The sequence below is a fragment of the Agelaius tricolor genome, unplaced genomic scaffold (genome assembly GCF_023055355.1).
Source record: "Agelaius tricolor isolate 1412-34295 unplaced genomic scaffold, bAgeTri1.0.p SCAF_25, whole genome shotgun sequence".
NCBI lineage: Eukaryota > Metazoa > Chordata > Aves > Passeriformes > Icteridae > Agelaius > Agelaius tricolor.
In genome coordinates, this window is record NW_027269285.1 from 1985548 (window position 1) to 1998646 (window position 13099).

The window sequence follows — 13099 nt, forward strand, 5'->3', positions numbered from 1 at the left end:
CTCATTTCTGTTACCTTTGGGGATTTGAGCCCCAGAGGTTCTTGTGCTGCTGCATAACTGCAAAGCCTCATTAACTGCAGAGCTGTGTGGTGTCAGCTGCCTTGCAAAGACTTCCTTCCCTTCCAGCAGATGAAAAACATTTTCCTCTCTGATTTCTTTTGGGAAAATTCAGTTTAGCCTTAGCAGGTTGTGTGGTGGCTTTTAAGATCCTGAGAGAGGCAGGAATAAAGCAGTTTAAATTCCTTTTAGTAATGCTGGATGGGGTAGTTATGTGCTAAAGATAGAATCTCCATCTTAAAAAGAGCTCTTCGTTTTTTCTTGTGAGTTGATTCTGTGATTATAAAAATGTACTTATTTGTAATGTTGAAGTGTAGTGTTTGCTAGTAATTATGTGAATTTTCTCATGGATTCCAATGCCAGGAGATGGAGCTTTAATGGAATAAGGTGGTGTTGCCATGTGTAAATACCAAGGGCAGGAAAGCTCTGGAGTTCCTCTGATACTCCAAATGTTTGTCTCAGTGAACCTAGAGTAAGAAATAACCTTTGAACTATAATAAACTGTTAATCTTGGATCAAAACTGGGACAAAATGAGTATTTGGGGTCAGACCTTGACCAGCTGGTGAGAACCATGGGTAGTTTTGACCTTCTAAAGCTTTGATTTATGAAGCTGTAAAAAAAGGAACCTTTTCCAAGGCATCCTTGGGATGCAGTGGAGGTTTGGGACAGCAGATTTCCGAGCTGAGGCACAGTTCTGTTTTACTGCTTTGTGTGTAGGGATGCAGGGAGGGGATGGAGGGATGGGAAGGATGGAGGGAAGGAAGTCCAGATAAAAGCAGCTGGAGGACAAAGCTGCCCCCAGTAACTTGTCAAAAGAAGCACCACAGGGAAAAGATAATGCACAGCACCATTACAGGCAGGGCTGCCACTTCCAGGGCCACTTTAAATTCCACTTTAAATTATTAAATACTGTAAATGCTATAAAGTTAATTAGAAGAGGAACAAACTCTACAAAGATAAATGTGTTTTCAATATGTTTCTCAGGGAGGGTACAGTAGAAACCAGTGAATGAGAGGAAATTTATTTCTGGCAGCACTCTAGACATGGAACTGTGGTTGAACTTTTTACCCTAATTACGTCCCCACTAATGCCTGCAGCGGGCTGGAATCAAAGTGGCCCTTCAGGCCCTGGAAAGTCTCTGATGTGGCGAGCGTTTGTTGTGTGCTCAGGGTTACTTCAGAAAAAACCGAATATTGTGACAGGATTTTTCTAAATTTCTCAGTTACCACCCACCTCACTTGTTGCCTACAAAAATAGAGTAATTGTTTGCATCTGTGTGTTTTTGTCTGTCTTAGAAATAACTGTTATAAATCAACGTGACAGAGGCGGAGAGCAGTTGAGGATTATATTTTCTTTTCTTATATGTTTTAGGGTTATTTCTGTGTTCTGTAGTGTAGGAAGGATTTAAAGGACATTGGAAAGCAGAAATTTCAGGATGATTGAAGTTGTTCTCTTTTCTTGAGGACTCTTAAAGCCATCAGATCCCATCAGTGGCTTCACAGAGGATGCTCTTTAATCTGGTTTTTTCCTAAACAAGTGCAGTCACTTCTTGCTCGTAGTTGGAGCAGCTGATTGCAAACTGCTTCAACTTCCAGCCCCTGTTTCTGTGTTGTTACACAACTGCTGCCACTCGAGTAATTCCTACAACTGGACAGTATTTGAACTTTGCATCTGTTACTGAATGCCATTTTCTCCCTTACCATGGGCACTCTCGAGTCCTTCCTGTGCTTTTCCTTTCCTTTCTTCAAAAATGTTTAATATGCAGGGAAAGTGTCATGGGAGTTTGAGCTCAACCATTCATATATGGATGAGCTCCTTTTAAATCTCCACAGTAGAGGAAAAGACAATTAAAATACAATTTAAAAAAATTGGATGTCATTATTATTTTTCTTTGGTTTTTTAAACAGAATGAAGGTATCTTAGCTTTAAATTTTAATTTTGCAAATTTCAATTTATAATGTTGAATATTTCTTCAGTAATTCAAACTAGAGATTTAGAAGGCTCCTGCTTTGTGAAAAAGCTGTAAGGCATGTGCTTAAAAAAAAAATCTTCCTTGATGCATTCTTTCTATTAATTCTGACTAGGTAATAATGTATTTGAATATCACCTGAGGAGACCCCTCACACATTTTTGGATGGCTGCTCAGAGACTTATTTTTAAAATTAATGGTGATTAAAATTATTAATAGAACATTTTAATGCTAATATTTTACAGTGAGACAGTAATAAAATAACACAATGTTTTAATCAATTTTGCCTGCACAATTGGAAGAGCTGCATCTCCCATTTCAGCATCAGGTGTCTCTCTGGGGAGAATGCTGTGTTGCTTTGTGCCTTTCCTTAGCAATTGTAATTCTCCTGGGAATATCAACCACCTTTAACTAGGAAATTCCTCCAAATTTAACAAAAAGTGCTTCAGTAGAGGAGGTGGCTGCATCGTTGTCTTCATTGAGAGAAAGGATACAAAATACACAGAAGTTTGTTTTTGAAGTTAAACAATTCATGGAGGGTTTCAGCTTTAAGACCAATTTAGGGAAAAGCAGAATATTCCTTTTGCTGCTTGTGGGGCTCTACAAGTAATTATTTTCAGGTATTATTTCATCATTTTAACCCAGCTCTTGGTGAGTTCAGCTACGGTGAGAACTCTGCACATCTGTAGAACATGGTCTGTGATTCAAGTCATAAAACAGAGTTAGAAATACCTAAGAACATATAATTAATGGGCACTTGGGGAAATTCTGGCCTACCTGATGTGACCAGAACCTCAGAGCAGCTTTGCTGTTCAGAGCACTTTTCAAGTGCTTTAACCAGAAGATCTGAGCTCATTCCTGCTCAGCTTCAGTCATACGCACTCTAAAACCCTCTAATTACTTCTTGGAATCAGGATTGTTTTCAAGCTCCTCAGAAATTGTCATTTGAGCCATAAACTGGCATATAAACAATGAAGATTTAGCAGAGTCCTGTGCAGCTGACAGACATCTTCTAATGATCTCCGTCACGCAACTGCCGGCAGCGGCTGCCTAATGCCGAGGTGATGAAGTGTTGCACAACCCCACGGGTTTCTTACGCCGTTAATGACACCGAGGGCAAAAGAATTTTAGTTCAGACAGGTCAGGGCAGGGTTTTGTGCTTAGTGGTGAAGCCCCAGAGTGGTTCTGAGGGCGGCCTGGAGCCGCTGGCTTAGCGCGGCCTTTGTTGGTGCTGAGGGGAGAGGCCGAGGGGCCTGCGAGGCGCGTGAATCATGAGGGGAGAGCACAGAAAGGGGGGAAAAAACGAGCCTGAAATGGAAAGAAATGGGTTACAAGAACCAACAGGATGAAATATTTGGTCCTTCATGAGGGTTTTAGCGGTAGCAGGAAAAGATTTTTCGGCGCTGGTTGTTGAACGTGCAACAATGAGGTGAAGATTCTGATGCTCACAGGTTGAAGAGGAACGTGCCTCAGATATATACAATAATTGTATATATGCTAAAATAATCAGCTGCAATCTGTGTTAGCTCTGCTGTCTTCTCATACACCATTAATCAGGAAATTCTGTCAGTACAAATGCCTCAGAATAAAGAAAAAAGCTGATATTGCTTTGGAGAGTTAAAAATATTGGCACTTTTAAGAATTTGTGTCTAGCTGAGGCTGCAAGTGGCTCCACAAAATGCTCAGTTTGGGTTCTACATGTGCTTGGTGGAATTTGGCTGGAGCTGAGGTATTTCAGCATCAATTTGTTCTCAGAGCTGTGCTCCCAGAAATGTGAGCTTTTCCTCTTAAGCTGTGACATGTGGCTGTCTCTTGATATGCAAAAATTGCTACATTTTTTTATTTTGGTCCATCCTGTATGATCTTGGAGATCTGCGTGGCTCTTACTGCAAAACAAATTATGTGCATTTATTTCAGTGATGAGTTCTGCTTCATTTGACAGTAGGAAAGGCAAGACAACTCTTTAATTTTGTATTTTTTTGGGGAAACACATCAGATTGTGGCTTAATCAGCTGATCACAGAAATATTAGTGGTTGATAGAGGTATGATAAATGCAGTTGTATTCTGTCAGAACTTAATCTTCATGAACATAAGCAAAGATTTACAGAAATGTGTTCGCTTTTGTGCGTGTCCATAGAATGATCAACCAGCCAGTGCAGGTTCACAAATTGTGTATAAAAAGCTTGTTTGGCTACAAACATGCAAAATCCAGTCCAGAATATACCAGAAAAAACGATCCTGCTCCTCCAGTGGAGCTCCAGCTGTACTTTGCCCTCAGTGATTGCCATGGCCAAGCAGACAGGCAGATCTCAGAGGTGCTGCTAATCTGCCTCTGTTACCCAGTGGGAATGTGATGGGCCAGCTCTGCTCTGCTGTGCAATGTGATGGGCCAGCTCTGCTCTGCAATGTGATGGGCCAGCTCTGCTCTGCAATGTGATGGGCCAGCTCTGCTCTGCAATGTGATGGGCCAGCTCTGCTGTGCAATGTGATGGGCCAGCTCTGCTCTGCAGTGTGATGGGCCAGCTCTGCTCTGCAATGTGATGGGCCAGCTCTGCTCTGCAGTGTGATGGGCCAGCTCTGCTCTGCAATGTGATGGGCCAGCTCTGCTCTGCAATGTGATGGGCCAGCTCTGCTCTGCTGTGCAATGTGATGGGCCAGCTCTGCTGTGCAATGTGATGGGCCAGCTCTGCTGTGCAATGTGATGGGCCAGCTCTGCTCTGCAATGTGATGGGCCAGCTCTGCTGTGCAATGTGATGGGCCAGCTCTGCTCTGCAGTGTGATGGGCCAGCTCTGCTCTGCAGTGTGATGGGCCAGCTCTGCTCTGCAATGTGATGGGCCAGCTCTGCTGTGCAATGTGATGGGCCAGCTCTGCTGTGCAATGTGATGGGCCAGCTCTGCTCTGCAGTGTGATGGGCCAGCTCTGCTGTGCAATGTGATGGGCCAGCTCTGCTCTGCAGTGTGATGGGCCAGCTCTGCTCTGCTCTGCAATGTGATGGGCCAGCTCTGCTCTGCTCTGCAATGTGATGGGCCAGCTCTGCTGTGCAATGTGATGGGCCAGCTCTGCTGTGCAATGTGATGGGCCAGCTCTGCTGTGCAGTGTGATGGGCCAGCTCTGCTCTGCAAGGTGTGGCATGTCTCACTGGAGGGAAAGTGTGGCACACCCGGCTCTCCCTGCAAGGGCACAGCTGAAGAGGCAGCTTGTGCTGGGTTCTACACTCCACGATGGAGTGCCACATGCTGGGGACACCGAGGTGGCTCTGTGCGTCCTGAAATGTAAAACCGAACCAAATAAAACCCCCTCGAACCCAGAAAGAATCTTCTGCTGATGAGAGTGAGGGATAGCAGACAGAGCACAACAGTCAAAGCATGTTATGTGCTGCTGGATGTGGAGGAGCTGCCAAAATAAGGAATTTGGAGGTTGCTATTCTGATATTTTTAAGGATTGCTCTTTTATTTTTTCTCATAGAATCTGTTGCAATAATCAATATTTTTTTCCCCCCTAATTGATGTGTGACACCTCAGCTACAGATGGGAAGTGAAGGAGTGTTTGGTTTCATGGAACAGCAGTGGATTAGTGGTTGTTGAAAGTACTCAGAACTGGAAAAGTCACTGTGGAGTCTCAGGTTCTATCACAGACCATGGCCAGAGTTATTCAGGGGACAGAAACCAATCCTTCTCCCAATCCCTCAGTCAATCCTTCAGCCAGACCTTCCTGGGTCATTCCAGGTGCAGTTAGACCCTGCCCTGGGAAGGAATGCCTCAGTGATGAACTAACAGGAATAAAATTATTCCTTGTGATGAAGAAAAAGGAGATTCCTGAGCCTGAGCCCTGACTCACTTTACCTGTTACAAAATGATTTCTGCAGACTTGGTGATTTCTTGTGTCGTGGGCAAGTAATAAAAAGATTTTCAGTGGAGATGGTGAAGTACACAGATAAGGTGAATTTTTTCCCCTGGGTTGATAGACTTGATCAAAACATTTGAGGAAGATGCAGCAGTGAAGTTTGTATCTGCTGGTGTTGAACACAACTATTTTAGTGCTGTAGCAAATAACTCCTTCCCTTGTATTTAAGGGATTAGATTTAGTAACGTGTGTCTAAGGTTGGTACAGGTTTTTCTTATTTAGAAATAAGTGTTTCCATGCTTTCTGCAATTTGTGGTGCACTTAAAATGTCTCTGCTGCTTTGTGATCCGGTGCTGCACACACATTTTGGGGGAAGTGTCACTTTCTGAGAAATTTGGTGCTGCTTTTACTGATTTTGAATGAATCTATTAAGTACCATAAATTAGAAAATTACTTACAGAGTGGAGTTTTTCATTGTGAAAAGATGGGATGCAGAGAGCCTATAGATGATGAAAGTCCTAATGAAAGCTCTTTCTGCAGTGGTGTTTAGAAAGAAAGAACTGAATTTATTATTTCTTTCAAGTTTTCATTCTGGTGTGCATCCTCAGAAGAAGGGGAGAATTGCCCTGCTGAGGAGGGCTTAGAGGAGTTTAGTGCTAGGCCTGGAATACAAACCTTACAACTTAAGGCTTAAAAGTTTTTTCACTTTCTTGGTGCCTGGATTGCTCTGGGTGGTTACTGACAAAAGGTAACTGAAGGCAATGAGCCTTTTAGTGTCCTTGACAGAGACACAGAAGCCAAAAAGCAGAATATGTACCAATTCTGTCAGGCACTAAGAAGTCATTTCATAAAAATAAAAGGATCAAAATGTTGGAACCACTCACCATAAAAATAGAGGACTCATTGTTGGTCAAAGTCTTTTAAGACAAGATTAGGTTGCTTGGTAAAAAATAATTTCTTTGAGCTTCTGGGACATTTTGTGCATGGCCTGGAAAGAGAAGATGATCCTTCCAGAATTGAAATCTGTTAATCTGAGCAAACCTTCTTCAGGGCCCTTGGGGAGAACAGAATTGCCTTTGTGCTCTCACCACGTTCCTAATATTGCTACAAAGATCATAATCAAATCTCATGCTTCAACTTTCCAGTGTAAAGGTTCAGGGCAGGAGTTTTTCCAATATTCAATTAATTAACTGTGCTCTGGTTTTGTTTTGCTTCTCTTCCCCTTCTGTGAAGCACCAGAGAGGTAGAACAGGAGAATTGTAACCACCCCTGCTGATTAAAAACTCAGGTCACTGTCAGCATCCTCCTCATTCCCACACAGAAATCGCCTTTTTTACCAGCTCCTTGTTGGTGGATTTGATGCTTTATAGAGAAGTAATTAAAAAAAAACCCCAACTTTGTGGAATAATTTGCTGTGCAAATCCTTTGGGTAGACCTTGAGCAGCCACTTCTTTGGAATTGCTGTCACTTTTCTGTCACCTGTTGTCTCTACAAGTTTGGAAATTATATTCCAGTTCAGGCTCTTAGCAACCTCATATTTACAGCAAATTCTATTTTTTATTTTTTTTTACTCCTGCAGGCTGTTAAAGCTGGGCCTAGTAAGAGATTATGTAGAACTATTAGTTACTTTAAATAGGGTTTCAGTGTAAGTTTTAATATTTTTGTCTCCTCTTAAAGGCGCCAAAAGTAATTAATAAAAATAAGTCTGTGCTTTAGGCTGGGCTTTAAAGAAACTTTGTGAAGGTGGTATAAAATGCAGTGATATTGGCCAGTGATTTTATTAAAGGCCTCAATTGACTGGAAAATCCTCATGTAAAGAACATTTCGTTCAGGGCAGCTTTCCCAGCCAAAGTTTTATTTCAGTTTTACACCTCCAAGCTCGCTCTTTTCCTTTCCAGACCCGTGAGGCCAGCCTGTCAGTGAGGCCCATCTCTCTTTGAGTGGGATGTTCATTGTGTGGCAGAGAGGAGGAAAATCAACCCTTGATAAAGCAAAGCCTTCAAGGCACAGAAAACTCAGCCTTGTGTTCATTCCATCACTCTTCTCCTTTTAAAATTTTTTTTTCTATTAAAAAAGCAGGAGTGCTCTGAGTGCTGTGTTTGTCTCTGTGCAGACATTTTGCACAGAGCTTTTTTGCCATGGTGTGACCCAGCAGATCTGGGAGGAGGTGATGCTGTGTGGGCCACAAGCACAGATGTCACCAAGTGCCAGCTGGATGAGGCATCTGCTCTCTCCCTCCATCCCTGCACTGCAGCCCTCACACAGGAGAAGATACAAAGGCCTGAGTGTATTTATACATTTATTATTGCCACATTTTAAAGTTGGTGGTGGATTGGGGTCCGTTACCTTTAAAGAAGTTGCTGATCTCTGCAGCTGTTGGAACAATCAGGATACATAAGGAATATTTGTTGATAAGCTGTGGGACAAATTCAGAAGAATTTTATTTCAGACAGAATTTCAGGGTCTTTGTGGCCTATCTATATAAAATATTCCAGGCAAGGGGACAGGGAGCAACCTGGGATAATGGAAGTTGTCCCTGTAAAGTGGATGTGCTTTCTTTGAGGTCCCTTCCTACCCAGCCCAGCCTGGAATTCTGTGATTCCATGATATTCCTTGGTTATTGGCACTTGAACTCAAGGTTTTACCCATTGTGGTTGACAAAAGCATTGGTAGAATTGTCTTACCATGATCAGCCAAGAGATGACAATAATAATTATGCATTTGAGTGACAGAATTATTACCCATAAATTGGAAAAACTGTTCAAAATAGGCTGATGGGGAAATAGTAATCACTATTAAGTGTGTTATGTAATTTTAGCTATATCTACTTTGGCGATTCCTGTTTTGAAATTCCCCCTTTATCAATTTACAATTTCCTAGAGGCAATAAATCACTTAATTTAAAAAAGTTTGTGCATAGATCTTGCAGTGGCTTTCTGTGTTTTCGAGCAGGAGTGAACTTTAATGTGCAGGAACTGACTCGAGTTTCACTGGTTTAAAGGTGTTTTTGAAGGGCCTTTGAAGTGCTTGAAGTAATAAATTGCACCCTCTAGTTATTAGCCTAGAAAAATGTATATTTTGGGAAAATTTTCAGTGGGCAAAATGTCAAAAGTTATTTTTTTCAGTTATTTTTCTGACAGTTATCTTGCTATGCATTTACTGTATATTATGCATTGCTGTATATTATACATTACTGTATAAACCATTTTATGATCTTGAGGCATTGGGGGTAAACAGTTGGCATTTGCCCTCCAGCTTTCCAGAAAATTCTCGAGCAGCTTGAGCAGATCCAAGAGACAAGTGAGTGCTGGGGCAGGAATTGTGTGAAACTCTGTAAAATAAAACAGATACGGGCAGGGGGGAACAGCCTCTGTTACCAATGCTCAGGATGTGTTTGTACAGCTGGCAATTTGTGCTCCTTCATATTCCTTGACCTAGAAATAGCCAAGGTTTTAATGCGTTCTTGGAGGGGGAGAAAGGTGTCGTGGAGCAGAGCTGCCACATCAAAGCCTCCCCTCAGCCCCTAAAAGGGTTTCCACCACTGCCTTCCTCGGCCCTATCGAACACTCAGCACTTTTCCCACTCAGCCTTTTTTATTAAGAAATGGCCTTCAAGCTTTTATTTATATAAAAATGATAAAAGTGACACGAAGAGTTGAAAAGATCTGTATGGTTCAAACAAAAGCCCATCAGGGATGTAATGTAAATTCTGGGTGAGGTGTCTCCATCAGCCCCAGCAGCTCAGCTGCTGCTCTGGGCGAGTCCTCCCTGTAGGGGAGAGTTACTCTGAGGAGTAGTTTTGTGCTAGGATGTGGTTTAAAACTTCCCAAGTCTTCCTGGTGGTAAAAGAAACCAAGTGTTTGATAATCAATTGCACAGTACAGGTTGATGGCCATCGTGGAGATCATTATTCAGGTTTCCTTCTGTATGTAGGAGGTTTCCATTGACCCTTTGTTCTCCAGAGTTCTGCTGGGGTTGCTGGAATTCTGGGTCCAGGACTTGATGTTCTTGGTGGTCCTTTCCAATCTTAATAATTCTGTGGTTGTCTGACTTTTCCTCCAGCATGCTAAGCAGCATAAGGAGGCAGAATTAAATCCTAGTTTTTAAAATGCCCTGATTTCCATTAAAATCTTTTTTAATTCATTTCAGCACCAGCCCACCTTACTGCTGTGTGGATCTGTATTCCCTGAGAACAGGAGAGATGGTCAAGTCCATCCAGTTCAAAACTCCTATTTATGACCTGCATTGCAATAAAAGGTAAGGCTGCTCACTCTGCATTCCTTGTGTGTTAGGGCATGCCAGATTTTGGTAATAAATACAATTTCTGGTGTATCACCTCCCTGATTTTCTTCTTTTCACTCTCCTGTAAGCACAGTTGTGGTTCTCTGTTTCCCAAGGAGTATTTCAGTTGGAATACATCAGTGTGCTTCCCCCATGGCTTTGGTTTAAGAAGCTCAAACCAAAAAATCATTTAAGCTTCTTTCAGTTGTGCTAAAGGGTGAGCAGGAATTGCTGAAATCCTCGATGATCCACCTACAGCTGGGGAAATGGGATCACAGAGAGTTTAAACAGCACTAAGGAGTTTATGTCTCCTCTTTGTGTTGGTCTGTCAGATTTTGCCTTCCTGCACATCCAAAACATTCCTGGTGTGCAGTCTGTGGTTTGCAGGGAATAATGTTCCAGTGAGTCAAATAACAAAGCAGCATCTCTGGGTTGGGATAGAGAGAAAATGGCTCTGGAGGCTGAGGATCACAGAGCTCCTGAGAACAGCATCTGTTGTGTCCATGGAATCAAATTCTGCTGAGTGAATGTGAAATCCCCATCTCTCCCAGACACACCAAACTGCAATGTTGTGGTTTGCTTTGTAGTCCTGCATCTTTTTAAGGCAGAGGAGAAATCCCAGGATCCTTGTGTGAGGATCCTGCACTTGGCGCTCCTGATGGGAGAGTTTGGAGTGGTGACTTTGGTCCAAGCCCTGCTGAGCTCTGCTCCCTTCACCCTCCCAGCACTGCCATGAGTCACCGTGGCCTCAGGTGCCCTGGGGGAGTGGTGCAATCCAGGTCCTGGGGTAAAGGGAGAGCCCTGGCTGAAGAAATTCCTGCATTTCTTTGGGGATCCATATTGCCATGCCAGAATGGATGGTCCTTCAGTAAATAATAACACAAAGCATTGGCAAACTCAGAATGATTTGGGTTTAATGCCTGGTTTTGATGCAGATGGGGAATAGATGAGTGTGCATCAAACTTGTGCAACTAAATGTAAACTGCTCCTAAAAATAAATAGCTCAATAAATGCTCTGGAATCATCTGTCTGGGGGGTTCATTTCTGCAGAAAGACATAGAGTGTCTTCAAGGAGGAGAAAGCAAGAATCTCCAGGACTGGGGAATATTCCCATCAAATATCCATAGGTTTGCAGTATATACACATGACATTACCTGCAGTCAAAGCCCTCCCATTATTCATTGGTTTCCTTTAGTTTAGGCAATGTAGGAAAAGTTAGAATTGATACATTTCCTTCTGGTTTTCTCTCCTGCAGTTTCAGCAATTGGAAGATGTTGTTTAACTAAAACTACTAATATGTCCAAAACTAATTTTTTATTTATTTATCTGAAAACATCAGCAAGCATGAGGGGACTGTGGATATTTTGATTTTAGTGTAGTTCTTCTCACAGGTATTGAGCTCTCATGGGGTAAGAGGAAGTGTTCTTACAGCAAGACAGATAAAAGTAGGGAAAAAAGGGTTAAAGGCTGATTTCACACTTCTGGGAAATAATCATCAGCCTTTCCCCAGGGATATGATTGATGCTGAGGTGATTCATCCCCTATATAAAGGTGACTGTTCCAGGCTGTAGCACACAGTCATGATGTTCACATGAAGCATTAGGTGTGTTTTAGTCAGTGAGAGATGTGATTAATTTTTTTCCATGGTGTATCTTTACAATTAAAACCATTAAAACAATATTTAATAATGCTCTATATTGACAGCTAATTTAAAAACGCTTTCTCACAGTCTGCCTAATGAGAGAATAACAGATTATTAATTATGTCCTATTGCTAAATGTAGGTTTTATGTGTTGGTTTCCCAGGTGCTTCTTTCATGCCAGGCTTTTAAAAACTCAATTTTGGGAAGTCATCAGTGTGGGAGAAAGCGTTCCCTGGTTCTGAAATTTCCAAGCTGCTGCTGTGCTTCCACGTTTGCATTTCTGGGCTCTGTTTTTTGAGGCAGCACCGTGTTTCCTGTTACCCTGTGGCTTTTGGCCTTTACAATAAAAGTGTAATGCACCAAAACATACATCTTCAATATGCTAATTGACCCAAATTCTGCTTCTCTCAGCTCTGTTTGTGTGCTGATGTTCTTGGTATTACACTCCCCCCTGCTTTTAGCAAATAAAATGTTTGATAGATTTGCACTGAGGTGGGCAGTGGGATTATTTGACATTTAGCTCTTGTTCTGCCGATTGCTGTTGGAGTCAGTGACAGTAATTCAGGGTCTTTGCAGCTCCATTCTTGCTTTTTAATGGAGCTTTGAGTGCAAGGGCTTTATCACAAAAGTGCTGTGCTGCTGTGGCTCAGCCCCCTGCACTTCCTGCAGTGGAGTTGGTGTGGTTGGGAGGGGAGAGAGCCCTCAATAACTGCCAGGGATTGGTAACCTGGCACTTCATCACGGCAGAGTTGATATTGATGCTTTTGAAATAATTACATTTAGATATTGAATCTTTAAACCAATGCATTTAATGGCTAAAGTGGCTGTTCCATTTCTGTGTTTGCAGGATCCTCGTTGTGGTCCTGCAGGAGAAAATCGCCGCCTTTGACAGCTGCACTTTCACCAAAAAATTCTTCGTCACCAGTACGTACAATTTTGGGCTCAGAGGTGGACAGAAAAGATCTTTTTGTTTCTTTATTTTTAAATCCTCAAAGCAGGTTTCAATTAATAATTTGGAGCTTCAGGAAAACTTGTTTAGAAAAAGAAAAAACCCAAACCCAAATGCTTTTCTGTGAAAATTTAACTCTTCTCTATATTTATTATTGCTGTAGCTAATAGTGAAGGGCACCCACACTGCCATCCATCAGTAGCTGAGCAATTCTTTTGTTAATTTTGCACAAATATGTGTAAAAGCCTCACTGGGAGTTCCAGTTATCACATCAGCAGCAATTAAACCCACATCAGAAGTGATACAAACCCACTGTTCGTATTGGTTTGTTCCTTAGGCACATTGGGTTTTTTATAT

The 13099-nt window shown here is 42.1% G+C and overlaps 1 protein-coding gene across 13 annotated transcripts in view; it reads left to right on the forward strand.

The window, feature by feature from the left end:
* The window catches only part of BCAS3 (BCAS3 microtubule associated cell migration factor), a 299661-nt gene that overhangs the window by 25218 nt on the left and 261344 nt on the right, over window positions 1-13099 (forward strand). For all 13 annotated transcript variants that reach the window (XR_011682444.1, XM_071448221.1, XM_071448225.1 and 10 more), the window contains exons 8-9: window positions 10020-10127; window positions 12641-12717. Coding sequence is in view for 12 of the 13 variants with exons in the window: in XM_071448221.1 (XP_071304322.1) it covers window positions 10020-10127; window positions 12641-12717 (185 nt within the window). In the remaining variant the exon portion in view is untranslated. The remainder of the gene's footprint in view (window positions 1-10019; window positions 10128-12640; window positions 12718-13099) is intronic.